We start from the raw sequence: 27,271 nt of genomic DNA on the forward strand, positions 1-27,271 counted from the left end.
AACTTCAGAGACGGCCTATATATGTGATGATGACCACTGCTTTCGATGACTGGGTTTCTATTCAAAGGGTTACCATTTGCTGCTCTTAAAAGTTATATAAATTGCTATATCCTGACCTACAGTAAAAGTTATATAAATTGCTATATCCTGACCTACAGCAGGGTGACTAAATTTAGGCTTCTTGGTCTATAAATTTTTATTAAGGAAGAGTGCCTCTTCCTTTTGAAGAGTATGAACGAGGGAACTTTATGGCCTCATAGTAGATCAACTTCTGATTCTCAAAGCTACAATTTGAGATTGGCTCAGTAGGAGATGCTTGGAGAATGGAGCAGAGAACTGGTTGGAATTGGAATTATGTCACAGTCTGTAGCTGTCATTGCCTCTCTTGGCATTTAGCCACAAACAGGGAGGCAGGAGAAATTGGATGGAAAATTCATCTTCAAGGTAGGATGAACATGATTGGTATTCACACAGCCTTTGCAAATGTACACACACGGGTATGTGCCCTGAAAGGGCTGTAAGTTATAATCAAATTAATGAAACCTAAGCAAAAATAATTAACCTAAGAAGGGATTTATTACTGTAATGAGGTCAGTACTTTTAATTCCAACCTAGATCACAGTCTTCTCACATTAGCCTTATTTGAAGCCTAAACTCACCAACAGATAGGGAGCACTGTTTATGTTCTTCATATATTCATAAAATATTTAACATGTAAAATATATAATGTCGATAAAAAGTGATGGAGACGTTAATCATATGCAGATCCCATATGGCCTTGGGGCGGGGAAACATCACACACTCCCATTCTGTGGGCGTGATCAGATGACTCTTCTGAGGTAGTGACAACAGTGGGTGGTCATCCACTCCCAACTTGCTGACACAGAGTGAAGCTGTTCTCGGATGGAAGTGAAGGCACACCGACAGTGTGCCTTTAGGAAGGCGCTCTCCCCTGGTTTTGAGACTCTCTGATAAAGACTATCACTTGCCTGACCACACCACCTACCACATGACCCAGAAAGATAATCAACTATCATTTTTACCTCTATCTTCTCCCTCTCTAGCTATCCTTCCACTGTTAACAAAGGTAAAAGAAGGAGGAATTACTGGTGAGTAGGCTGGAGCCAAAACATCCACCCTTTCCCCTCTGGCCAACCCAGGCTGGGTGCCTCTGGCCTTGGTAACACACCAGTCAGACTCCCAACAAGCTGAGCAATAAATTCTTACTCTTCTTGAAGGGAGGAAAGACACTTTCTTTTTCCCTATTAGCAACAACACAAAGGACCTCTCCCCCTCTGCCTCACAGTGGCTATAAAAGCATGTCAATGCTAAGAAAAGTGAAGCAGAGAGACTTATGTTATGCTTCCAAGGCAGAAGGAAAAATAAACACATGCCCTTTTAGAGAAAACAGAACCATACACTCTCTCCCAGCTACAGCTGTACACAGTGGTGCAAACAGAATGCACACGCAATTTTTGTGCACAGCTGCAAACTCACTTTAAATGTACAAGGACTAGTTTCCTTGTGTCTGCCTATCCTAGCCCAACTGCTTTTTTAACAGCTAGGCAGCAGGGGCAAACCCTCAAAGCTGAGGTGAAAAGGCAAAGAAAAAGATGAGTAAATACTGTGTACCAAATACCCTCAAACCAATGTGACTAGAAACACTCTGTGAAGACTAGAGATGTAGCACTTGCCTAGCATGCACAGGCCCCTGGCTCAACCCCCAGCACCATAAGAAAACAAAACAAACAAAACAATTTCTAAGATGTTTTGAAGTCATATGTTCAAAAGTATAGAAGGCAGAACATTTTCAAAATACCAGGTGTGAACTGATGCCTGAACCAGCAATCATATCTAATCTAATGTTTAACTTCTGCTGGAAACGCAGATGTTTTAATAACCATGTCATCCTGTTGATGTGTGTATGGAATATAGATAGTGGTATGCATATTTTTATATTCCTAAATATATGGAAGAAAACTGGTGAGAGAGGACCACAAGAACAAAACTGGTGGACTAGGGTGTGTGGGGCTCAAGTGGCAGAGAATATAAAATCCAGAAAAAGGAAAGGATGGATGGAGGTAGGAATGAGGGGGAAAGGAAGGGGAAAAAATTGTTCCAAGTGAACCATTTTGTGGATCAATCATTAAAAATACTAACATTACCAACTCAATAGAAAGCATGTTAAGATTGGCTAAGTTTTGGGGCTATAACTCTATGGTAGAATTCTTGCTCCATTTCCAGCATAGCCAAAAGAAAAAGAAAAGAAAAAGGAAGGGGGGAGTGAGGGAAAAAAAGGGAGGAGAGAAGAAAGGGAGAAAGGGGGGGGGAGGGAGGAAGGGAGAGAAAATCCCTGGACCATTTGGAGAACTAAATAATAATCAATAACCACAATTGACCTTAGTGGGAAACTATTAGTGCTTTTTTTTTTCTTTCTTTTTTTTAATGTGTTGTGATGAGAAGAGTTCAATGTACAACATAACAGAATTCGTCTGTGGATCCATCCATTTAGAGCTTGCATATCACATAGCAGAATTATTCAGTTAGGCATACATATGGTTGGAAAACATTACATTTTTTAATTCCCCACGAGAAAACCGATAGATAACTGTCAAACCATCACTGGAAGAACATGGGGAATAGTCAAGCAGAGTGAACCCACTGAAATGGACCGAGTCAGTCCATTCACCTGTCTCCCCACCTTGTCAAACCTATGCTCAGCACACGTGCAAAAAATATAATAAAACACAACTACTGTAATTATTACTATCATTTTCTTTTGCCCTTAGGTGCAAAACACCTGACAGCTACATGCTGAGTCATGCTAACACAACTAAACCTTTCACTTTCTTTAATAGTAAAATTACCATTACCGAATCATTGTCATAAAAAAGTGCATTCAAGTGCATTACCACTTATTTTAAATAAACACCAATTTTGAAACAATCAACTTTGAAAAGCTGCATAAGTTTTTTTTTTCTTTAAAAAAATCCCTGATTACATTTCTATTTATTCGCGGTGGTAGCCTGAAACGTTGTATTTTTAGAGACTAACTACCACTTAATTTCTTTAAAAAAGAAAAAAAAAGAGAAACAAAACAAAAAACCTGGGTAATGCAGAACAGCAGTGAAGCCAGAAAAAAAGGTGTGCTTGTCACTGTGCATAAGAACTGTGATAAAATACGGTACTCACACCGGGTTAGTATATGGGAAAACACAACTCACAGTACAGAAAACATGGCTTATCAAGATATTACTGTGAATTTCAAGCTTCGGACTTTTCACCTCAATTCTGTATTCAGGCCACCGGAACATTCCCACTGAAGTCCTTGGCAGGTGTTAGGCATGAGCAATTAATTGCACCTTTTTTAAAAAAACTGTGTAATTAGCCCTGAACTAAGGGACAAGTAGATAATGCCAGAGCCCAAGTTCAAAGTTCATCCCAGGCTACCCTAGAAAATAACCTGTAGGCCACAGTCCCCAGCAGGTCCCATGCTGCTGTAGTTTCTCCATCAAAAGACAAGGAGACCCCAAACAGAAGCCTCTTTAGAATAGAGTTGAAAAAGAAAATTGTGAGGGGGTCTAACTGTGCTGCTTAGGCTAGTCTGTTAACTCCTGGGTTCAAATGATGAGCCTACCTCCGCCTTCTGAGTGCTGAGACTACGGGCATGTGCCACTACAGCTCTGGGGACTTTGTAAGTCACATTAAGTTGGTCAGTTCTGTTTATCCAATGATCCACAAGCACCTCAAAGGTTTTCAGCATTACATTTGATAAGTGGTATGCACAATTCCTCCAAAGATATCAGCATTTGCATCTTAGCCTTTAGCAAGAAGTCTTACTTAATACAGTAATCAGGAAAAATCTTATTAAGACAAAGAAAAAACAAACCCAAAGCTACTTAGAATGTATATGTTGTTAAATCACTTACTTATGTGTATAGTTGCTACTTACAAAAGTGATACCAGAAAAACGTGTATCAGAAATACAGGGAGCAGAACAGAATGGCTATAGCCTTAGACAACACACCAAGACAAAGCATGTGCTTATGAAAAAGGATTCCAACAGGTCAGCTTTCCGGTTTCCCATCAGCAGTTGGAGCTGTCTGTCTCTCTCATTTTTTCAACGCTGTCTTCTTTGTATTCTGTTTCAATTCCGCCTTCCTCTTCCTTACATTGAGTTGGATCTTTTGCAGTGACCTGGTCTTTGGTTTGGGGTTCACGTGTAGAAACGGGATCTAAAACTACAACTGGTTCAGCTTGTTTTTCACCGCCAAAGCATCTTCTCCTGTATCCGCCATTACTGGGAGGCCTATGGGATAGAAAGTTAAATGGGAAAAATAAAAGGCAGACATAGAAAACATGTGTCTTTCCTATTCCTGGATTCAGACCAAATTGAAAAAAAAAATCCTGCGATATTCTAAGTCTAATCAACATGCATGTAGTAGTCTTTGAGATGCCAGCCATTAAAAAATAATAATAAAGCTATCAGATTACATGTTAGGAGTGCAAGGCCAAGTGAGAGAAGGCAGGAAAAGTTAAAGCGATTAAGTACGGATGTGTTTTAAAAGCCAAATGTACCTACCTGCTTAATGGCTTGCTCTTCTCAGGAAGTACAAAGCCCATGGGTCCATTGTGTAACCCATCATTGCCCACGCCCTGATCCCTACCCCACAGCTCCCTCTCAGCTGGAAGGAGCCAGTCCAACCCCTTCCCCTCCTCTTGCTCCAGAGCAGCTGGCTGCAGCTTAGCTCTGAGACTTCATGGAGAGGGGATATGGCCCTCCCCCTCACTGATGGGACAGGTGAGGGCCGCAGCCAGCTGTGCCCACAGAGACCTGAGCTCAGGGAGGGGAGCAAGCGGGAGGTGGCAGAGTTCGGGGAATAAGCTCGAGCACTAAGTTACCATCAGGTTTTTAAAAATAGGACAATCTGGGTTCTTGAGACATTTTCTTAATGAATTTCAGAGGTGGTTTGGGAGATCAAGAGAATTTTAATTTGAGGCCAGCCCAAGAAGAAAGTTCACAAGATCCCAGCTCAATCAACAAGCCAGACGTGATGGTAGGATTATAGTCCAAAGGCAGCCCTGGACAGAAACCTGAAATCCTATCCAAAAAAAATAAAGTAATAAAAAAAGGAGGCAGGGGAGGCAAAGGCATGGCTCAGGTGGTAAGGAACCTATCCAGCAAGCACCAGCCTCTGAGTTCAAATCCTGTAACTGAAAAACTATGGCCAGAAGCTACTAAGGAGAAAGCCCTGGGCTGCCGTTACCCGGAGATTGAGCACAGAGCTAGGGCTCTATAGAAGGTTCTGGGCCTCTTGGCTGGCGCTAGGACCAGGCTTTCTTTAAGCCTCAGAGACTTAGACTGCCTGGGCACCAGCACCTTGCTCTCCTGCTCCTGATGGGTACAGTGCTTCTGAGCTGCTGGCTGGCCCCGCCCCAGGAGTGGCTTCCACTACCCCTGACCGCTAAGCAGGCTAGATGGGCCTGTGAACTTTTTCACCTTGTTCATTTCTCTTGCTAGGCTTACCACTGTCAGTTGCTTCCTGTCTTCTGACAGCATGCAAGCATCCACGAGGCAGCACTCTTTTCTCATTCACAACTCTATCCCCAACAGAGCACGGACTGTTTGTAAAAGAGCCCAATGATCAAATACTAACAAACTGAGAATAGCTTAGAATGAACAGGAGAAGCCAAAGCATTTGGTGTGAGCACATCTGGAGGTCTCTTATGCCCAAAACCACAGAGGAAGTGGTCAACTCCTAGAAAATGTCCTGTATGACCCAGGCGAAGTCCAAACCACTAAATGCAAACACAGCACTTCACTTTCTGAACTGTGCTACAAGCTCAGTCCACATGCTTAGAAGTTGTTTTCAGACTATCAGGTCCTATTAACTTGGGGACATGGCCATCATGGTGTGTGTGTGTGTGTGTGTGATGGCGTGTGTGTGTGTGTGATGGCGTGTGTGTGAGTGTGATGGCGTGTGTGTGTATGTGATGGCGTGTGTGTGTGTGTGATGGCGCGTGTGTGTGTGTGTGATGGTGTGTGTGTGTGTGTGTATGCGCTGTCTTCCTTGGGGTAAGAAAAGGAAGGAGACCTGGGTGCTTATACTGTAATAAAGATGGTGTCAGTGTGTCTTCACTAGAAAGCATTATCACATTGTCTATCTGCCCTGGCCAAAGAACCACTTAGCCATCTGCTACTGAACTAGGGGTTAGGTATGAGGTGTAGGATCCCCAGGGGGTACCTTCTATCATGTTCTGTGGCTCCAGTAACAACTGAAAGTCTGTCATCAGAAAAGCAGAGCCAGAAGACTCAGAAAGAAAGGACCCTGGGTGCTGGAGGGTAAGACCAGGCTGCCCCTGCGCCTGATGCTGGGCCTGAAGACCATTGCTCTGCAGCTGAAAGGAAGGTGGTCTTAAAGTGGCAGAGACTGATGACAAACCAGAGCTGCTTTGTCTATCCCCCACAAGTACCAATCCTCACCATGCATATGACCTGTGAGATCAGCTGGAGCTGTCCACCCATTGCTGTAAATGCACCTGATCTGGGATGGGGAAAAGCTAGAGGACATGGGAGAAGCTGGAGAACAGCAGGCCGGCCACTGCCACATGCCAATTAGGCCTGTCTGCATGTCAGGGTTGCCGTGCAGGAGCTGTAACAAAGTCTGCCCTGCCACTCATTACTTTTTTAAATGATGACTTCACTTCTGCCTTCTATATCACATGCAAATTTCTCCTGGGGGTAACTGGAAACAAATATGTGAGAGAATTTTAGGAAGTGAAGCTGCAGCCTTGCTTAGGTTTCTGGGAAAAGCCATGTGGAAATCTGCAGGCCAAGTTCAGGCAGCTTCACCAGCTGGAGTCTTGAGCCCTTGACCGTGTAAGCCAGCCAGTCTGCAGAAAGCATGCAAAAGATGTCTTTGTTTCATTCTGCCATTGGGAGTCAGCAACGTCCATCAAGCCATACCAACCTGGTCACTGGTGCAACTATGAAGAATGTTTCACGCCCCTGAGTGTGGGCAGGTGAAGAGCGGTGAGCGTGTCCTAGAAAAAGCTGTCTTCATCAGTGTTTGGCAGGGTCCAAGCACCTCCAGGAAGTGCTCTCCGTGCTTTACAACAGCAATGAACAGGTTGAGTGAACTGAAAACTCAGAAACTGTACTGTCAGATGACACTGTCCTGGAATCATCTCAAAGCCCAAAGAACAGTCTTCCTGAATTAAGCTGCTCAGCTGCAGATTCACCTATTCTGTCCCTTGCAGGCCCATGTCGTGTTAACAGGAGCCCCCCGGCTAACTCTCAGACCTGAGGATGACCACAGATACACAATTAAAAGTCAGTCTGCATAAAAAGTCATGGCAATCCTTCCCCTACATGTAGCAAAATCTGCCAAATACAACTGAAATGTTACAAGTGGCAAGAAGTGAGACTAGAATTCTAGAACACTCAGGCTTGAAGAGATCTCCAATGTGTACTGGTCTAACCCCTTCATTGGTCAGAAGAAGACTCCAGGAGAGATGAAATGGCTGGATCGACAGCACAAAACCTAAACAGCAAATACAGAACACACTGTGGAATCCTGATCTCCTAGCCAAAGTTTTTTCCTTGATAAGTCATTTATGATCCACTCAAATATATATTCTTCACGGGCTATTTTAGACCATATGCTCAAAGGTAATTTCAAGACAAAGAAACCAATAAGCAAAATGCTAGGACAAAATGTGCCAACCTACACTACTCTTCAGAGCCCAATGCCCAGGTACAATGTAGGCGCCCTTTTAGAAAGCAGCTACTGTTCCCCAACTGCAGGAGAACCAGAAGGTGGGGCTGTAGCAGGTGGGACCCCCTGCTGGGTGAAAGGAAAGAGCTGGCTCCCAACTATACTGGTTCCGGAAAGTATGAGAACAATTGCCAATGGTTCCACCACTGCAGAACTTGATAAAGGGATTCGGAGATTTCTCAGACTATGTCACAAGAGACTAAAGTGCACCATTCGGATTTTTAAAAAGCACATCATTGTTTGCATTCAATGAAATTCCTTTCAAAATCAACTTTCCACATCCCAATTATATTCAACAACATTCTAGCTAACATTTCGGCTGCAATTCAAATTAACTAATGCTCCAAAGAGCCCTAATCGACATGGTTCTGAGCTCAATTGAATACAATCAAAGCTCATGAAATGAAGGGGGACATGCTTATTTCATGCAAATTCTGCATATCACTCAAGCTTAATTTTACTGATAATATAAAGGTGGGACATTTTGAACATTACAGTGAATGAAACTTTTAAGCGGTGAGAGTTATTTTATAAAATGCTACCTCTGAAAAGCGGATTGCCAAACAGTATAAAAATGGTTTGAGGCATAAATGCCAAGTTCATTTCTATTTCACTTCTGAGGTAACTATCTTTCAAATCGCAACAGCTGGACTATTTAACACAATCTGGTGAATCAAAGTACAGCTCTTCTCTGGTCTCCCAGTGGGACGTCTGCATTAGTCTGTGGCAGCCGTCCAACAAATGACGCACAGCCGGACGGTCTGAACTCTGTTTCATTTACAATAAAAATGGATAAAAAAAAAACCCCACAATCGTATTTACCACCTTCAAGGACAGAAAACGGAAAGATTTAAATTTGTCTTTACAAAGTAGTTTCCTGGGAAATATCCAAAGAGGAAGTCAGCTTTCTATTTTCCCCAGTATAAAAATAAGTCCTTTCCCCCCCCCTCCAAACCCTTTTACACAGTCCCTACAACAGCTAAGGGAACGTGATATTCAGCAGAGATAACATTTATTGTTTCTTTCTGAAATTCTGCTTTTCAGAGCTTTGAACACACTCATCCAAAACTTCACAAAACGAAGTTTGCAACATAAGCTTGAGACTTTTATATCGTGGCTATTTTATATATTTTTTTTAAGTATAAGCAGAGCTAGAACAAAGCTTTTGAGGCTGGGGCGGGTGGAGACTCCATGTACTTTTCTTAACAGTCCATTTTAACTCAAGGAATATGTTAATTTGTTCATATGAGTTTGCTTTCCTTGATGGAAAAAGCTTTCATTTTTTTTGATGATTAAAAAACTAACATTATTAGAGTGAACATGGCCATATTTGGAAATCTGACATTGGTCTCTAGCTCTCAGGATTAACCAGAGTTTCTTTTATCATAGGTAACAAAGGCTGGGCAAAGACCTTGCATCCCAGCTCAGCAGTATTTCCTTTAGTTTTATAACTGCTGCCCAGGCAGCCGGGGGCACAGCTAACATCCCAGCCCACAGTGCACGGTGCATACTATGAGGCCAAAGCCAGTGCAAGCATCTTTATTCCACTAGTGTAAGCCAGACTGGGGACATTTACTCAATCTGAAGCAGGAAAACATCCACACCAGCAAAAAACACTGCTGATAATGTATGAAATAGCTCATACTTTTCTTACTTTCTGGCTTTTTGTAATTTTGTACAACTTTACATCATGAAAATATCATACAGATCTAAGCAAAAAAAAACCCAGGTGTTATTATATTTACAAGAATTATGTTGAGAATAAAAGTTACCATACAAAATACTGGTTCTTTTAAAGAAAAAAAAGGGGGAGGGGCTGCCAGGTACAAAACGCTCACATTTTTCAGGCTGCGATTTGGCAAGATAAATTTTAAGGTTTTTTCTTTTTCAATTAACTGCATTAAGTACATCAAACACTAGTTAAATGGAAGTCACAAGGAGCTCACTGGCAATTTTTCATATTTTTTTTTCTGACATGATAAAAGTAATTTCAAGTGAAATGTAGAAATGTGTTTATCAGGTTTCAGAAGTTTGATCTTTTTAGCCTGATCTGTGAAATGGCTTTTACCTTCTAGTGAGTTTCTTCTTTTGAATAAAACAAAAACCTCCACTCCACTCTGCACAAATAAAAAAAATACAAAAACTGCAAAGACAACGGAAAACCAGGGGAAAAAAGCCCTACAAAGTTCCAAAAGCAATTCGCAGAAATGACGTATTTTATGCTGTTTTGTAAACTCAAAGACGCTTAGCAACTGCAAGCACCTGTTAAAAGAGACAATTAATTCTCTGAAGCATGGAGAATTACTCAGTGGCACATGCACAGTAATTTTAAGCTTTATTCAACAGCATTTTAGCAGTTGCTTTTCCTCTTGGTACAAGATAACCCTGAGCAATTAGTCTGGAAGAAGAAAGTTGCTGTCTGTCTGTACAGCTACCCAGACAGCTGTAAGGCCACACTGGCAGCCGATGTTTCTGGGAGGCAATCCTTAAGTTCTCCTCCTTGGCAGAGGGGAAGAAAAGATGAAGCTAAAAGGATCTCAACTTCCAGAGCATCCAGTTGTTCAGCTAATTTTGTTGTTAGAAGTTAATTGTCCATGTACAGGCACACAGGGAGAAGCATTGTAGTGGTGCTTTGCCGAACAGAGCTGTTTCCTGTAGTGTCCACACACAATTCAGCAGTACTAAGATTACAGTTGAGAGCAGAGTAAATCCTTTAATTGTATAAGAGCATCAGATTAAGCTGGACCATCCATGTGACTCATTGTGCTAGCTGGTAGCCTCTTCTTCCAAACAAATGTTTACTAAGAACAGGGAGGGTGCTGCCCTCCCCACTTCCTGCCGTGGAGAGCAGACATACCGACCCAGGAGAGAAAGAGTGACAGAGGAAGTGAGGAAGAATGGAGGGGTAGGAGCCAAGGAAGAAAATACATTCCTCCCACCACAGAAAACTGCCTTGGTCTCCATTGGATCAAAGCTGTCCTCCCAAACCTCTTAAGGAATGGTTACAGGGCCAACCACATACATTTCCTGCTGATACCAATGCTTGGCATAATCATTTTATGCCAAGTTCCTCTACAAGTAAGCTTAGGATTGCAATTTCTGTTAGCTAACGTACTTCAAAAGCTTGGGCTTTCTAGCTCCAACTGAAAAAGTTGAAAATTTTTCTTCTTTAGTTTTCCACTAATAATGAATTAAAACTGAAGAGATCAGGTAGAGGTCAAGTAATGATAAAAGTCAATCCGTTTTCACTAAAAACATGAAAGGCAATTAGAGTTGGGTTTTTTTTTCCTTTTATGGAAATGTTTGACTGGTCACACCAACCAAGAGACATCTAAAATTTCTCTTTTTATCAACTACCCTTTGGTATTTTCAGTTAATGACCCAAACAAGATGACCTCGGGGCCAAAAGTCACATATATTTAGAGATACTGTAGATCTAGAAATTAGATGCAAATTAAAATAAAAATGGTTTCACCGGAAATGGATATTTTTCTATTGAAACTGAAATCGTATAATTGCTATGTAGGTTTTTGTTTTTTAAATTCTTCTAGGGCAGAATGTGACCTGTGTTGACCCCTCAAACAAAAAAGCAAGCTAACTGCCTGTCTGATGATTCAAAAGGAAATTTAAGAGTTTGATAAAGCCTGCCATTTTGGGGGGGCATGGGGTTGAAGAGAAGTATGATGGATTTGAAAAGCACTTAGTGAAGAGTCTCTGGCAATTGTGGCTTAAAAGGACTTCAAGAATGACTGAGAGAGGATGACAGGACAGGAAATCACCACAAACCATACCATTACAGTACTGCCCAAGTTCCGTTTCAAATGTGCTCTTCCTTTGGTAGTAAGGTATCAAATGAGAAATGGTCTTCTGTGACTACATTGCTGCTTGTAACTGTTTGGAGGATACGCTCCTTCCCCAAAGTAACTAACAGCAAATGAAATTAATGAATATATAGATGCACAAAACCCAGTTCAGATAAGCAAAGCTATTTCCAGATGAGATGGAGAGAGTCAAAAGCAAGATGGCAAGACTGTGAGACCCTCACTAGAGCCTCTGTCGGGTTTGGGAGGCAGATGCCTTCTCAGAACTGCTCAGCAGTTCTCTTTACCAATGGCCCCACTGTCTTGCCCTCCTGATCACAGAATCCGATATGAAGCACAAATTTAAATGACTCAAATCAAGAACTGACCAAACATGGAACTTTCTCAAAAAAAAAAAAAAAGGTTCAGCATAAAGTGGATCCAATAATCAAATGTATCTGGGGCTTTCTAATCTAGTCATTAGAGTGAGATATTCAAGAGTTTTGACTTCTGGGAATAAAGTACTGGTTCAGTATGTTTGAAGCATCCAAAAACATTTTTTTAATGTGTAAATGACACTTATATTGAAGACTACAGTGGCTTAGGCTATGTTCTGATAAGCTAACTTCCAAATTTTATTCTAAAGTATACCCTTTTATTAGAAAAACAATAAAACAACCTCTTCCCAATTATTAAGACTGTTTGCTAATTTGGACTGGCTCTCCTTTTGATCGTTTTCCTGGGTAATATCTTTTCCACTTGGCAAGAAACCAACACCTTCTTGGGAAGAGGATGCAACCTGGGGAGAGAGGATGCAACCTGAGGCTGTGCAGACTGTGGTAAAATAGGGCTGATGAAGTGACTTAAGTACAGAATTGCTGCCTCCCTGTGACCCTTTTCTCTTCTCTTCCTAATTTCTCAATACACTATGTGCAGTATGCTATCATTTAAAAAGTCTAGGCTGTGGACACAGATCTGAACATTTCCACTGAAATCTAACCCAACTATCAGGAATATAATTATAAGGAATAAAGTTGTTTGTGTCAATGAGCCTCCATTTTCTCATCTGTAAAAAGGGGATAATGTTCAATCCATGGATTTTGGAGAACTAAAATCATAGAAGACAGGTGTGGTGGTACACACCTCTAATCTCAGCTACTTGGGAGGTAGAGATCAGGAGGGGGTGATTATAGGCTAACCCAGACAGGAAGTTAGCAATATTTCATTTTAAAAGAAAGCTGGATATGGTGGTTCAGGATTGTGGTTTGAGGCTGTTCCTGGGCAAAAAAGAAAGCTCTTATCCCAAAAATAACTACAGCAAAAAACCACAGCAACAGCAAAAAAAAATATCCCCCCCAAAATACAAAAACCCCAAAAGGTTGGGCTGTGGTTCAAGCGATAGGGCATCTGTCTAGCAAGCACCACATCCTGAGGTCAACCCTAGTACCACGAAGTACACTCTCACACAAATGTGGTACATGCACGCACGTGCACACACACACACATACCTGCTTAATAAATGTTAGTGAAATGTAATAAAAACAACACAATACCATGGGAACAAGCTATAAAACCATGACCTCCCCTGTCAAAACTGGAAAATGGTTCTCTTACCCACAGCAGTCAACATACCTACTCAGCCTACTACAATTTCAGTCCATTTCCTCTTAGATAAAGGTAAATTAGGTTATTATGACTATAGATTGCTAAAGACTAAGAGAAAATATTAAATGGAATAATAAATGGAATATCATAGGCTTCTTCTAAAATAATGTTTTCTTGGTTTACTATACTAATATGAATAAAAATGATTAGATGTATGCATGTTGTTGATAACAGAATTCATGTATTTCAGGTACTCTGCTTAGGATTAAAATGGAAGACAGGATTAACCCACAGGCAAGTGTACTGGCCTTCCTTATTGATTACTCAACACAACTGCTTCACAGACAGATGTAGACAAGGCTATGTAACAACAGTGGAAGAAGAAAGGCCACGGCCAACCAGCTGGTGCTTGACTATACAGCATGGTGTTCTTTCTGGACATGTGGTTGGAGCCTATCAAGTATCTATGGCACCATAAGACTTGCACATACCCCAAAGGTGGCAAACTGACGGTTATTTCCAAAAATCGAAGCCACTTTTAAAAAGCCAAAGCCACTTGAAAACAGGTTGGACATATAGACTGTAATTAAAATGAGTCACATCATTTGCTGATGCAAATGAGCCCTAATACCAAGTCTCTTACAGAACCAGCAGACTGGCTTGGAAGCAGTCTTACCTTTTCATCCTCTTTCTCTTCCTCAGAAATAAACAGGAAAGATGGCATGTTTACTTCCTCTGTGACCCACTGTCTCTCAGAGAAGAGTGACAGAGCTGACACAAGCCCTGAGAGTACTACTCAGAATGACAAACCCTCTTCATGGGAACATAGAAATTTCCATGTATTAAAAAAATCATCATGTTACATTTCTGGGTTTGTTTTATGATACATCTATGAAGTACTGAAAGACATATTATAGGTTGAAAACAGGTACTTAACCTCTTTTTCTTTATCCTGTGAACATTTTTACCAAGTGATCTTATTTGTTAGGAATTATTGGGGCCGAAAGAGACTGAGGAGAGTGCCTTATCTATTTGCCTCCATTTCAGATAAGAAACACAACAAAGAGAAAACAAAACAGGCAAAAGACTTGGTTGAATTAATCTTGGATTTCACCTCAACTTTGGTCTTTGAGTGTTCTCTCAGCAATATAGTTTGAACATAAGGTAATAATTTATTAAAATACTTTATAAATGTTACTTAATTTAGGTGATAATCCTATAAGGTAGTAGATATTGCTATACTCTATTTGTGTTTGAAAAAACTAGCTCATAGATTAAACAACTTGGAGGAGTCATGACAACAATAAATAGATCCAAGTCCTGAATCCCTAGGCAATCTAAGTGTAAAGCTCAAGTCTTGAAAATAACCAGATGCTCCTTCCCACTCATGCAGTTGTGGAAAGGGGCAGGTTTGGCAAGCCACTACTGGGGTTGTAGGACAGGAATATTAGAAATAAATTCAAAGACAGCTTATATATGCAATAATGTCCACTGCTTTCAATGACTGGTCTCTATTCAAAGGTCTAGCATTTGCTGCTCTTAAAAGTTCTATAAATTGCTCTATCTTGACCTACAGGAAGGGTGACTAAATTTAGTTATTAACCCCCCCCTCTGTGCCTGGGGGCTTTCATAAATTAAGATACAAACCATTCTTGTATCTGATCCTATGCAATACTTGGTTAGTCTACTTTGGGGCACTACAGCTATTTGAAAGTATTATGATTGTTTGCTTTAACAATTCTACAATGTAAAATTTTCACTTTTTTGTATTGATCATCCTACCCATTGATTATCTTGATTCAAGGACTCTTACTGCACTTTAATATTAGTAGAACAACACAGATCAACAGAAAAGAGCACAAAAGCAAAATGCAGGATCACACAGTCTATTTGCTTTGGCTCACTCTTTATCTTTCTCAGCACAAAAGGAGATTATAATCACAATTCTTGTATGAACTACTGCCAATCAGAATTAACAAGATTCAAATTCACTATGATTTGAGACATTATAAGTAATAGGATGCAAGTATTTTTAAGGCTATTATTAAAGTAGAACAGTGACTTATACTTCCCCAAGCCCTGATTATCTTTTCTTTTGTGTTAAGGGAAGGGTAGAGGGGGGAAGAAAGAGAGGAAAGGAGAAGGGAAAGAGGGAGGGAAGGAAAGAGAGAGAAGAAAAGGTAGGGAAAGAAACTTGCTTTGTTTATGCAGGTGACATTTTTTTTATTAATCCTTTTAATTATTAAAAATGTCCTTTTTCTCTTAAGTTCCCTATAAAATGCATTAATATACTTCTGAATTTATAGTTTATGGACAATAATTACTCAAGTATATGGATTGCACAGGTTAATTTCAGAAGTTTATTGAAAGGAAAAGAATTGTCAAGGGATAGCTTGGAAAGTTATTTATGATTAAGACGTCATGAAGAAACATTATTCTATGTTCACGTTTACAACCTTTCTGGTGGGTTAGCCATCTTTTGAGCCTATCTGAACCAGTTCAGTGGACATTACTGAATCTTGTGTTATACCTAGGTTTTTTCCCTCAGAGCTCTATTAACTGTCTCGAGTAGGTACAAAGGTAAAGAAGATAGACAAGACTGAGCTAAATGTAAATGATGGCCGTTTACAAAATCATGCCCTTGTAATCCTAGTGGAGACTGGTAAAACTGTGATTAGCCTGCACAGAAATATTTGAGAGACCCTATTTCATGTCATAGGTGGGTGCAGAGGTATTTGCCTGTCATCTTAAGCTATGAGGGAGACTGTGATCAGGAGGATCACAGTTATAGGCCAGCCCAAGCAGAAAAATCCACGAGACTCCATCTTGATGGCAGGAAGCTAGATACAGCATTGTATCCTTGCATCTCAGCAACATCAGGAAGCCTAAAATAGGGGGATTATAGTCCAGACACATGTCTGGCAGGAAGCAATACTCTTATCTCAGAAGCAACCAGTGGAAAATGGGATTGAATACATACATACTTAGCAAGCATGAGGCCTTGAGTTCAAACCTCAGTACTAAAAAAACGAATAAATAAAAAAAAACAACAAATATCTCTCCTAATTTGTGCTTGTGTATGACTGCTGAATGCTGAGAGAATGTTGGCTAGCTGAACAGCCTCATTAATTGATATCCACCATGTTCCTGGCAGTGAAAATGTGCTCATCTATTCATTTATTGTCAGCCGGCCACCTGGCAGGAAACGTCCCAGGTGTTTGAGACACCCATGAGCAAAAGAGATGAAAAATTTCTACCCTCATGGAGCTTCCATTCCCAGAGAGAGAAAAACAAATAAATGTAGGAAAGAAACAAAAATATAGTACAGTAGATGATATATCAGAAATGGTAAACGCTGTGGAGTAGATGGAGGAATCAGAGCTCAGGAGAAGATGGTTACAACTTTATTCAGGGAGAGCACCTGGAGATTATGACATCAGAGCAAAGAACAGAGGAGCTGAGGGGTCAGCCAGCCAGGCAACCACAGGGAATACCAAAGTAGACAGAGAAAAAGGCACCAGCAAAGGGCCAACAGTGGAATCAGACCTGGTCAAGAAGGCCAAAGTAGAGGGAGGAAGGGAGGTGAAAACAGTGAGTGTGTGTCTATGTGTGTTGTCCACACATGCACACATATGTACACTGGGGCAATAACAGATGTGTTAGAGCCACTATGACTGGCATTCTCCCTTGACCTTGATTCCTGGTGAGAACTGATCATTCCATCTACTTGTAACACCATCATGGTTTTGCCATGGACAAAAATAGAGGGAGCAGCCAGGCTCCAGTGGTCCATGCCTGTTAGTCGTTAACTACTCAGGAGGCTGAGATATGAAGACTGTGGTTCAAAGCCAGATGGGACTTTCAACTCTTACCTCCAATTAATCACCAGAAAACTGGAAGTGGTGCTGTGGATCAAAGTGGCAAAACACTAGCCTTGAGCAAAAGAGCCCAGGGACAGGACCCAGGCCATGAGTTCAAGCCCGACAACCAACAACAACAACAAAAAAAGAGGGAGTAACTACTAGAGCACTAAGATACTTCTTCAAAGGGAAAGAAGTATTGCACTTTCTTAATCACTGACCTGACATCCATGTGCTTTGCTAGCTCAGGTCTATAAGGGAGGATATACAGTCTCCTCCACTTTAATAGTATAACAGAGTGAATTTATTAGACCTGAAAAATCACCCTTGTCCCTTCTGGTAGCTAGGTCAGCTTCAGGGGAAACCGACAAATCACCAGATTTTTCACTTTTACAGTTCACAGATAACTGGGCTAAGTTAAACTTCTTTTACTCCATCAAAAAGCTAGGTTAAAACTTAAGAGGATGAAGTGTGCCTGTCAGGGGAGTGAATAGATACCCTGTATAGACGTGGAATTCTTGGATTCATTTGGCCTAGCTGTGCTTAAGAGATAAGACTTTCCAGAAAAGCATTCTTATTTCCTAACAGATTGTTGACGTACAAATCTATGGCACTGATTATTGCAGCTAAAAGAATGTCAAGAACTGAATAATCAAGCATTAAGTTACAAAGTTTAAAAGTTAATTCAGCAGCTCCCGGTACTTATATTAGTGCTTTAAGTAGATAAATTAAATTGAAATGTGTCTCTTAAGCAGTCATTGAACAAGCAAGATGAGAAATAAATTGAGCTTCACTTCGGCCTTTATGGCATCTAACAACTGTGTCTGTCAACACACGGATCCTTTTCACTGTCAATTCAGCACACATTTTGCAGACCTTGGGCCTGCAATTATTTCATTTCCTTCTTGGAAATGTAATTTCCACTTACTTTTGGAGAATAAAAGGCAGACAAAAGGAAGGAAAGAGTTGTGGTATTTTCTGATTAAGATTATCTGTGTAAAATGGTAGAGGAAAAAAAATCTATACACATACACACCGAAGCATTTCTCAGAAAACCAACTTGTCTCAGCCAAATTGCTTTTGTGTCTGGATATTGGTTCAAATGCAGCCAGATTGTTGATGTCAAATTAGGTGTTAAACAAATTTAATAGGAAAGATGAAGAATGAATATAGATCATCTTCCTGTTAGAACTGTGCAAATAGCTGCAGTCAAAAGAAAGGAAGCCCATGACTGCAGGAGAAAATGTGCTTTTAAACACAATGAAATTAGATAAAACTAAATCAGCAAAGAAGGCGGAAAAAGTTAATAGTACCAATAGAGAGAAAAGCAAGAGAGCAAGAAAATACCCGTTGGTAAAAATAGAACCAAATTGAATTTCAATGTCATTTGTCCAAGTTGTACCTTTTAAGCTCTTCAAGACATCCAAAGCTACAAAAAAAAAAAAAAAAGCAGAGCAGGGTGGGGGGCTCTTTCTCTCTTGACAGAACAGGAAATTTAAGGTTTAATTAACTGTGATTACAATATTCGGCTGATCTGATTTGTCTCACCTCTTCCTTTTCTTGAAGTGACAAACTAGCTGATATCCTGGCAAGAGAACTAAAGCTCAAGTGTAGACTAATTTAAAAAGGAGCTTGCCATTGTTATAAAACAAATTGATCCTCCACTAGACCTGTCGGAAACACGTTTCACTGCAGGATTAACTCTGACAAAGTGCCACTTTGGAAGAGGGTCTGTGTAAATAATTCTTTACATAGTATGTTTCCATTCTCAGGATCCAGCAATATGAAGGCACATCTTTCACAGAGAAACAGAAAGTAAACTTGAACAAAGGTCCCCTCCAAAGTAGTGTGAAGATCTAGTACCTACTCTGGCGGCTCAGGGACCATTAAGGAATGATCTAATAAGCATTTGACTTTTCAGACTTAATTGTTTTCTGATGCAGAAGGGCGGCTCTTTGTGATGAAGGAAAAGAAAATGAACAAACTAGTTTAGGGGAAGGGATTCTCTTTAGACACACTATGTGCTTTGAATCTCAAGGGCAGCTCTGAGCTAGAAGTTTAGAAGCAGGAGCTGGCTCATCAAAGGAAGAAGAGTCTTGGCTAGCCAAATCAAAACCTCTTCCAAGAGAAACAAACCAAAGCAATACAGGTTAGTCATGACAGATTTCTTCTACATACTACTTAATAAAGAGCATCATTACTTACTGAAATGTAACCTTGGAACTTGTGCATCCTTCCAATTTATAGGACCCTTCACCTGGCTCAGGTGTTAGAGGGGCCGGGCTGTTGAATTCTGCCTCCAGAGTTTTCTTGTTCAAGGCTGTTTTTGTTACACTGGATACAGAACCCAACACTGGCATGGATTTAGACTCTGACGTGGCTAATATCCCGGTAGGACCTTAAAACCAAACACATACCTGAAGTTTAATAATTCGGCGTGATGCTTATTAATATGACACTGAAAAACATATTAGCTTGGAAAAAAATCCCTCAAGAAGTGAAAAGGCCAAGTTTGTTAGAAATTTCAAGAACATGCTGGAAAATGTCCCTACTAACAACCTGCTCAGCTTGGGGGACACTACTACATTTTCAATGCACCCCAGCCATGCTGAGATTGTGCACAGACCTTTTAAGAAGCCACAGAATATCAGGCTAGGGGTCCCTCACTGGCCAGAGTCCTTTGCAAAACTGGAATTGTGGGAATTCTTTTCTTCTCCCAGAATGTGGCTCTCTGACAACCCTGCTTGAACCATTTTGCCTCTCAAGAGTTAATTCTTCCTCAAACTCAGCTCCGCATTTGAAACAGAAAATGGACCAATGTCAAAAGGTTCTTTTTAAAAGGCTCATGAAGGCTTCTTGAGCATTAAACAGCTTTTATGAACATTTTCATTTTAATGTGAATGAGAAGTAAGTGGATTTATTGCCTCTTAAAATACAGACACAGGATTATAAAAATTAAGTGGCAAAAGAGTTTGGCTGTTTACCTTTTGGACTTTCTCTGCTCTTTGGACAGGATTTGAAAACTACAATAGGGCTTGTTACTGAAATTATTGGCATTCAGTCTAAAAATCCTGGTCACTACAACTAGATTCTTTGTGACTTCACTCTACTTTTAGGCACAAAGATTCTATCCAATATGATAGGTTTCAAAGTGAGATTCGAGTAGATCTGCCCTGAAACTTCAGGCCTGCTTCGAGAGTAAATAAATCACAAATATACAAATTAAATTCCCCCTAAAAAAGTTAGGGGACAACCTTGAAAGGGGCAGATCATCTCCCAAGACAGTTTTCTAGTTGGTAATACAATCCAAAATGTATATAGTTCTGGAATTTGATTCTCACGTTTACCTCTGTATGTGACTGATACCCTACTGGGGCGTCAATATGTGAATTCTGGAAAATCAAATTTGAAAAACTACCTAAGAGAGAGAGGAAAATCGTCCCTCTGCTCTGTTGAACACCTTCCCCCCCTCCCACTCCCCCCCCCCTCCGCTCAGGCTGACTCCATGTGGAAGAACCAGAACCCTTTCAGTCTGGTGAAAAACCCAGCCCACAAAGCACCCATGTTTGACTTCTTTCCTACCTTCATCTATGCTAGAGGGCTGGCGGCAGATTTGTGACACTACTTAATGTTCTGTTTAAAAAGGCTTTTACTTCTCAGCTATGGAGAGCCTCCAGTTGCATGGGGGTACGAGAGTAAAGAGAAGGAGAGGTGAAGAGAGCAAGCTCCCAGACATAGATGTGAAGTCAAGTTCAAGACTGGCTTCAGCTCAGCTCTGTTATGCCTGGGTTAATTGTTGACCACAGTACTAGATAGCTTGAAAGAATCCTGTAGGAAGGAAAGGCAAGAGATCTTGTTCTGCAAATAGGGCCAATTAAAAAGAAGGGAGAGCTGGGAGCTGAGTCAATGCTGTCGTTTTTCTTATAGACATAAAAAATAAAAATACATAATGTCTGAGGATATTACTTCATCCTGCTTGTGGTACCTGGTATTTTCTAAGAGGCACCTGCTACTCTTGAAGATAATAGTTTGGCAGGCCTGAGGCTAGGTAAAGCAAACTAACATCACTTAGACCTAGAAAAAAACTGAACAACACACAAAAATGCGTCATCCCTGGCCTCTGGGCTGATAACCTGGGATTTGAGCTCATAGCTCAGATTGCCTCTCTTATGATCCCTCTTATAAGCCTAGCATAGGAAACAATCTTGGAGGTCCAAGTGCAATGAGGCACAAATCTATCCAGCACTCATAATGGACTCTTGCCATGCAACTAACAGCCTTTTGCTCTTCCCTTCTCTCCCTCTAGAATTCTCACTTTTTAACCTCATGGCCTTTAGAGAAAGATCCACTAAATGGCTCCTCCAGTTTGTTGCTGGGAAAATGTCTACATGACCAACAATACAACCAAAACATGGTCTGATTTCTAGATGATAAGAGAGCTGGATCACTTGTTTCCTTTAACTGCAGCTATTAGAAAGCTCAAAGGAAACTTCTGCTCAATTGTAAGTTACTCTTTCAGTAGGCACTTCCTGTCTGCATTACCAAAGACAGTTCTTACTGTATTCGTGTACTAATGGTTCTACTGAATGTATGTTATCCTCTAACGTCCCTCAAGTGATGCACTGAATATGTATGTATATTGGTGGAATAGACAAAGGTAAAATGAGAGATTCTTACCATGCTTCTAAAATGTATTTCTTTCTCCACTCCTAGATTTATTCGTATTTCTTTTACTGACTAAAATGAAAATGTGTCCACATGTCTTCTACTGAAAATCACCTCTGAAACAGTGAGTGTTATACATGTTTGACCAACTTCATTAAAGTAAGAATGGTGCTGGAAGAATGGAAGGTTCCACTGCCAGACACATGTAAAAGACATGGCACTAAAATGTTATCTACAAAGTCCTAAAAATGATCCGAACTTAAATGATGGGAAGCTGGCCTTGAGCCAGGCACCAAATGAATGGTGATTCATAGGGAGTCTTCTGGTAACTGCAAAGCACTCAGCAAGATACAGGGGTAAGGGGCTACCCCTTTCAATGTCCTTAGAGGTGGTTATTTGGGGGTGGGGAGAAGAATCCTTATAAAACTTTAACACAATTTGCAAGCCAACCTAAAAACTGAACAACTGATAAATGAAAACAAGGCTTTCATATTTTTTGTAATGCAAGTTGGGCTTGGTATTTTCCTGATTTTGATTCAAGGAACATACTATTTATTCAATCATTTGTATAGCAAGATGCACATCATCACAGTAACATCATCACAGACAAGAACTTGATGATAAAATCCCAGATTTTGCCATTCTAGTGACTTAAATCTGGTCAACATGAATCAGTAATCTGCAGATTTCAATAGATGCAATGGACTAATTAACTGAGTTGTATCTAAGCCATCTCTGCTGGCCAACAGCTTTTCAAAGCCAAACTTCTACCTGGAGACAAGAGGAAAATCTCATAAAGGGGTCTGCTAATTTACCTGATGAAACTTCTGAAAGCATCAGAAGCCACACAAACTCTGTTCTAGAGCAGATTCTGAGTCTGTGATACCATTAACAAAACTCAAGATGCTGTGAGCTCAGGCCTGTGTAGGTAGTGGAACCTTTCTTATGCAAACTCCTTTCTAATTCAATCTCACTATTTTTAGTGAAATCAAAAATACCCACCCATGTGGTCATTGGTTCACAGGCAGAGCCACAAACTAATGGATGAAGAGTAAGATTTCTTTCTTCACATTTGTAACTGAAATGACTGATTAGGTATGGTGTGCTTATTCTATGTTAGTACTTTCCATGTATTGACTGAATCCTGAGAATAATCCTATGAAGCAGTGCTTTTATTATCTTCACTGGAAAAATAAGGAAACTGAAGCAAAAAGAGATTGAGTAATTTGCTTAAGGACAAGCACAGAGTAAATGACAGAGCCAGTATTCAAACTCAGTCTACTTCCAGAGTCTGCATGTGATATCATGTTGTGGCCCACATCCACCTGGAATGTATTTATACTGGAGTATCTCACAATAAACAAATCAGAGCTTTAAATGCCTACTTAGCTGAAAATAGAAACTTTAAACATCAACAGATAAAATTTGTGAGAATTTTTGTTAGTTGTCCATCCTGAGCACTCTTTGCCCACCCAATACTTGTCATTCACATTAAAAACAAAACATTTTGGTAACAATCTTTCAAAGGTAATTTTGTGTTAAAGAAGGAAGCGTCTTAAAGGAAGAGGTGTCCGAGATGAAGAGAACTGTGGAGAACATAAACCGGCTTACTACTGCTATCTGCTTCTGCCGTCACCTTTCTGCGACGCAAAATCCTTTCTAACTCAGTTTCACTGTTTTCAGGGTCAAGGGATTTTAAGCTTCTTGAACTAGTGGATTTGTTAAGTGTCCCCTAAAGTGAAAAACAAAACAAAACAAAACAAGAACAAAAAGGTTAATATGCAAAAGAATATAAAATGCAAAACAACAAAACATCAGAATTTGAACAGAATTAAGAAACAAAACAAATTTGCTCTATATTAACATATATGCCTAATTTAAACAGGCGCATCCTTGACAAAACGATGTGAAGGATCATTTAGGAAGATGCTACTAATGGTGCAGGCACTAGCTTCATTTCTGAAGAGCGGTACTGGAACACTTTTGATGAGCTTGATCCTAAGAGACTCATCAGTGGGAAGACACTAGGTCCACTGACGCTGTAAATTCTGATGTGTAATGTTCAGATGGAGAAGAAAGTGGATATATTAAACTCACCTTAGAAGGCTGTCTTGAAATGGTAGCCATGAGCTACTGAACCAACTCCTTGTGGCTGAAAGAGCGGGACCCTGCAAACCTAGTGACAATGGTAATATAGCTGCAAGGGAGGCATGTAATAATGGTCTCCAGTGGCAGACCCAAAGAAAGGCCACATCGAGTATACCTTAACTTCCCTGAGGAAGAGGAACGTTATCATCAGACAGGTTGACCTCTGATTCTGTATACCTACCAGAGGAGACATGAATATTCTATTCGGTGCCCAGAGGACACTGAAGGAAACAAGGCAATGAAACTGTTCTTGGTTCCAAGAAGAAAAAGACCCAAGCTGCAGTTCCCTTCTGGCCCCTCTGGAAGCAGGTGACAGAGAAGAACTATGGCCTCCTTCTCCATTTCTAGTCAAGTGTTTCTTCAGAACATGGTGAAACACTTTTCCTCAACTAGATGTAGAGTTTCCACATTCTTTCTCAAGTCTGTTCTAAGAAATGTCCATGATTTCTTTGAAATGCTCCTTGGCTGTGCTGCAGGCTCAGGAGCAGGGGCAAAAGGAGCACTATAATCTCCTAGCTGCAGGATATAAGAACTTGAGGTCTCGTATGACTTGCCAGGCTTCATGCCAGGATGAGAAGGTGGCTTTCATCCAGCAAGGCTGACAAGTACTCTGTACTATGGACCTGGCTTATGACCTGATCCCTTATGACCTCTGCCAGCTTCCAGAAGGATTCCAAGAATCCTACTCACTAGAAACGGTAACCAAATCCTTTAGCCTACAAAACAAAAAAAAGTTCTTACAAAAATCTCATATGGGATAGTTTATGGTATTGTTTTATATGTCATACTATGAAAGCCTATTTTATAATAGGGAGATCATTTTGGTTTATTTCACATTGCAGGTCTGAAGTTACTCACTGAAGAGATACAATGAGGAATGATTATCACAGACAAAGAAAACAGCACAGCTACTTTAAGTAAGTAGATAAATAGATAAAAGAATGTATTAAAACAACCATCCCCCTAAGGACCTGTATTTACAACTTTAAAAAACTTACCATTTGCATTATTTTTAAGTAGATATTAAAATTATTTATTTTGCCAATTCTGGGGCTTGAATTCTTGGTCTTAGTGTCTATGTTCAAGGCTAACACTGTATCACTAGAGCCACAGTAACACTTCCAGCCTTTTGTGAGTATTTTATTGGAGATAAGAGTCTCACGGACTTTCCTACCCAGGTTGGCTTTGAACCATGATCCTCAGACTCCTCAGACTCCTGAGTAGCTAGGATTATAGATGTGAACCACCAGCGCCTGGCTGATATTTTTAATTTTTTTAAGGTTATCATTATTAATAACATATAAAACTGTTATTCTGTTTAACTCTCAAATCCACTATGCAATCCACCTTGCCCCAGCCCCCAATCCCAATGTGGAATTAATCCAAGGAAAAGTTAGAGGATACCCTCTACTGATGAATTTATCTTTTACAATGTTCCCTAGTTTTCTACTTGGATAAAAGAATCATCTTCCCAAATTTCTGACTATGGTGAGCTGTCCTCTTGTTGCACAGGACACTGAAGCAATTCATCCTTCAAGTCCTAACCCCTGAGTCCCAGCTTCTTTCTTCCTTTAATTGTGGTTGGCTCAGTAATATTGGAGTAACTTTAAATATATAAGCAATTGTGGAGGAAGGACAGAAAGACTTCTGTGGGACTCTCAGCTGGAATGATAAAGAACTCAGCTAACAGAGTAAGAAGCTCTCAGTTATCTGTTTACACTAGAATCGTAAAATATAAGAATCGGAAACTGACTGACACCATAGGGTAGATGCATACCATTTCTTCACTTCCCAGAAAGAACTCAAACTCAGTGACTCCCATAAAAGACTGGGCTGATTTACCATAAGTGTGTTATGGTAAATCAGTGATAGGGTTGCACCTTGAACTTGGATCTAATTCTCAAACCAGTACTGTTTGTATTCAAACTGTCTGTTTTCATGCTTGCCAAATGTTCATGAATCAAACTGATGTGGGAGGGGGATGAGAATATGTGTAAAGCAGATTTTGTTTCTTTAATTTAGCACCAACTGAACTTAAAGAGAGACTTTTAGATTAAGTTATGTCCATTTTTTAAAGGGGGTGAAAAGTACTGTTTCCCCTTAGATTGGCTCAATTTCTAAATCTCAAAAGCTTGGTCTGACTAAAAACACTACACACACATGCATGCATACATACACACACACATAATTTGCAAAATACATAGCTTTAGAAGTAGAAATTTGGGAGGAAAATGAGTTCAGACAACATTTACACCTTCAAAGCTGGCTTGAAAACTATACAACTAAAAAAATACAGTAGAGTTTTCTAGTTCCTCCCAATCAGCTATTCCTAGGTATGTACAAATGCTGAGCAGCAGGCCAATCTCTACCTTTGCCTGGGCTCACATTCATTCTCAGTAAAAATACTCCTCTCTGAACTGCCTCCTGGTGTTTGCTTTCCAGGAAAACTAAGCACATGGCTCTTCCTGCTGGTTCTCCATTTCTTTCTTTCTTTCTTTCTTTTTTTGTCGGTCGCGAGGCTTGAACTCTGGGCCTGGGCCCTGTCCCTCAGCTCTTCAGCTCAAGGCTAGTGCTCTACCACTTGAGCTACAGCGCCACTTCCTGGTTCTCCATTTCTGTATAGAACTTTATTACTGGTCTGCCACCCCTCAAGAAAAATTTCTATTGAGGTAATGGAGAGGTGTCAATTGGTAAAGAAGAGTAGGGAGAGGATCATAAATTCCACTTAAACAACAACAAAAAAAGCAAAATCTTTAATGCAAAGAAATAACATTGCTAGGATAATAACTACTGGTGATAATATCAATGCTAGGTTAAGTAAATAATTTCCTGTTTATCTCCTTAAAGTGATATAAAATTACAGTGAAAGTGATTATATTTAAGAGTAACATTGGAGCTGGAGGTGTAGGTCAGTGATAGAACTAGCCTAAGCATGTGCGGTCCTGGGTTATACACAGGCACACAAGCACACACAGCACACATGCACACAGAGTAAAGCTGAGTTAATAAACCTGCCACCAAGGATCATGAGGAGGCACTGGAGTATTTTGCATAATCAAGTATTGTAATATGAACGTCATAAACGCATCTGATTTGCTAAGTGAACTAAACTCATTACTGTTTACTTTCACTGCTGAGTAGAGCAGCTCTTCAGCACCTCGCACAGCCCCAGGGGACATCTTCATCAACATGAATTAGCATAACAATGCCAAGGCAACAAAAGGCGCTGTCAGAGGGAGTGCTCCTTAACTCAACACTGGATAACAAAAATCTTCTGATCACAGAATCCATTAGATAATAACCACATCCTCAGGCAATGGTTTTAATCCTTGTTTCTGTAGGTAGACCACCACTGTTAGCCAGTGATATACCCCTCTTCAAGGCTAATCCCACTCACTTAAAAACTAAAGCAAAC

At 40.3% G+C, this 27,271-nt stretch overlaps 1 protein-coding gene across 1 annotated transcript in view; it reads right to left on the reverse strand.

The window, feature by feature from the left end:
• Nucleotides 1–3,748: 3,748 nt before the first annotated feature.
• The window catches only part of Shtn1 (shootin 1), an 89,461-nt gene continuing 65,938 nt past the window's right edge, over nucleotides 3,749–27,271 (reverse strand). Inside the window, exons 16-18 of the mRNA XM_013017613.1 lie at nucleotides 23,320–23,440; nucleotides 19,249–19,441; nucleotides 3,749–4,309 (exon numbers count right to left, since the gene is read on the reverse strand). Coding sequence (XP_012873067.1) covers nucleotides 4,087–4,309; nucleotides 19,249–19,441; nucleotides 23,320–23,440 — 537 coding nt within the window. The 3' untranslated portion in view covers nucleotides 3,749–4,086. The remainder of the gene's footprint in view (nucleotides 4,310–19,248; nucleotides 19,442–23,319; nucleotides 23,441–27,271) is intronic.

This window comes from Dipodomys ordii, unplaced genomic scaffold (genome assembly GCF_000151885.1).
Source record: "Dipodomys ordii isolate 6190 unplaced genomic scaffold, Dord_2.0 Scaffold36, whole genome shotgun sequence".
In the NCBI taxonomy this organism is placed as follows: Eukaryota; Metazoa; Chordata; class Mammalia; order Rodentia; family Heteromyidae; genus Dipodomys; species Dipodomys ordii.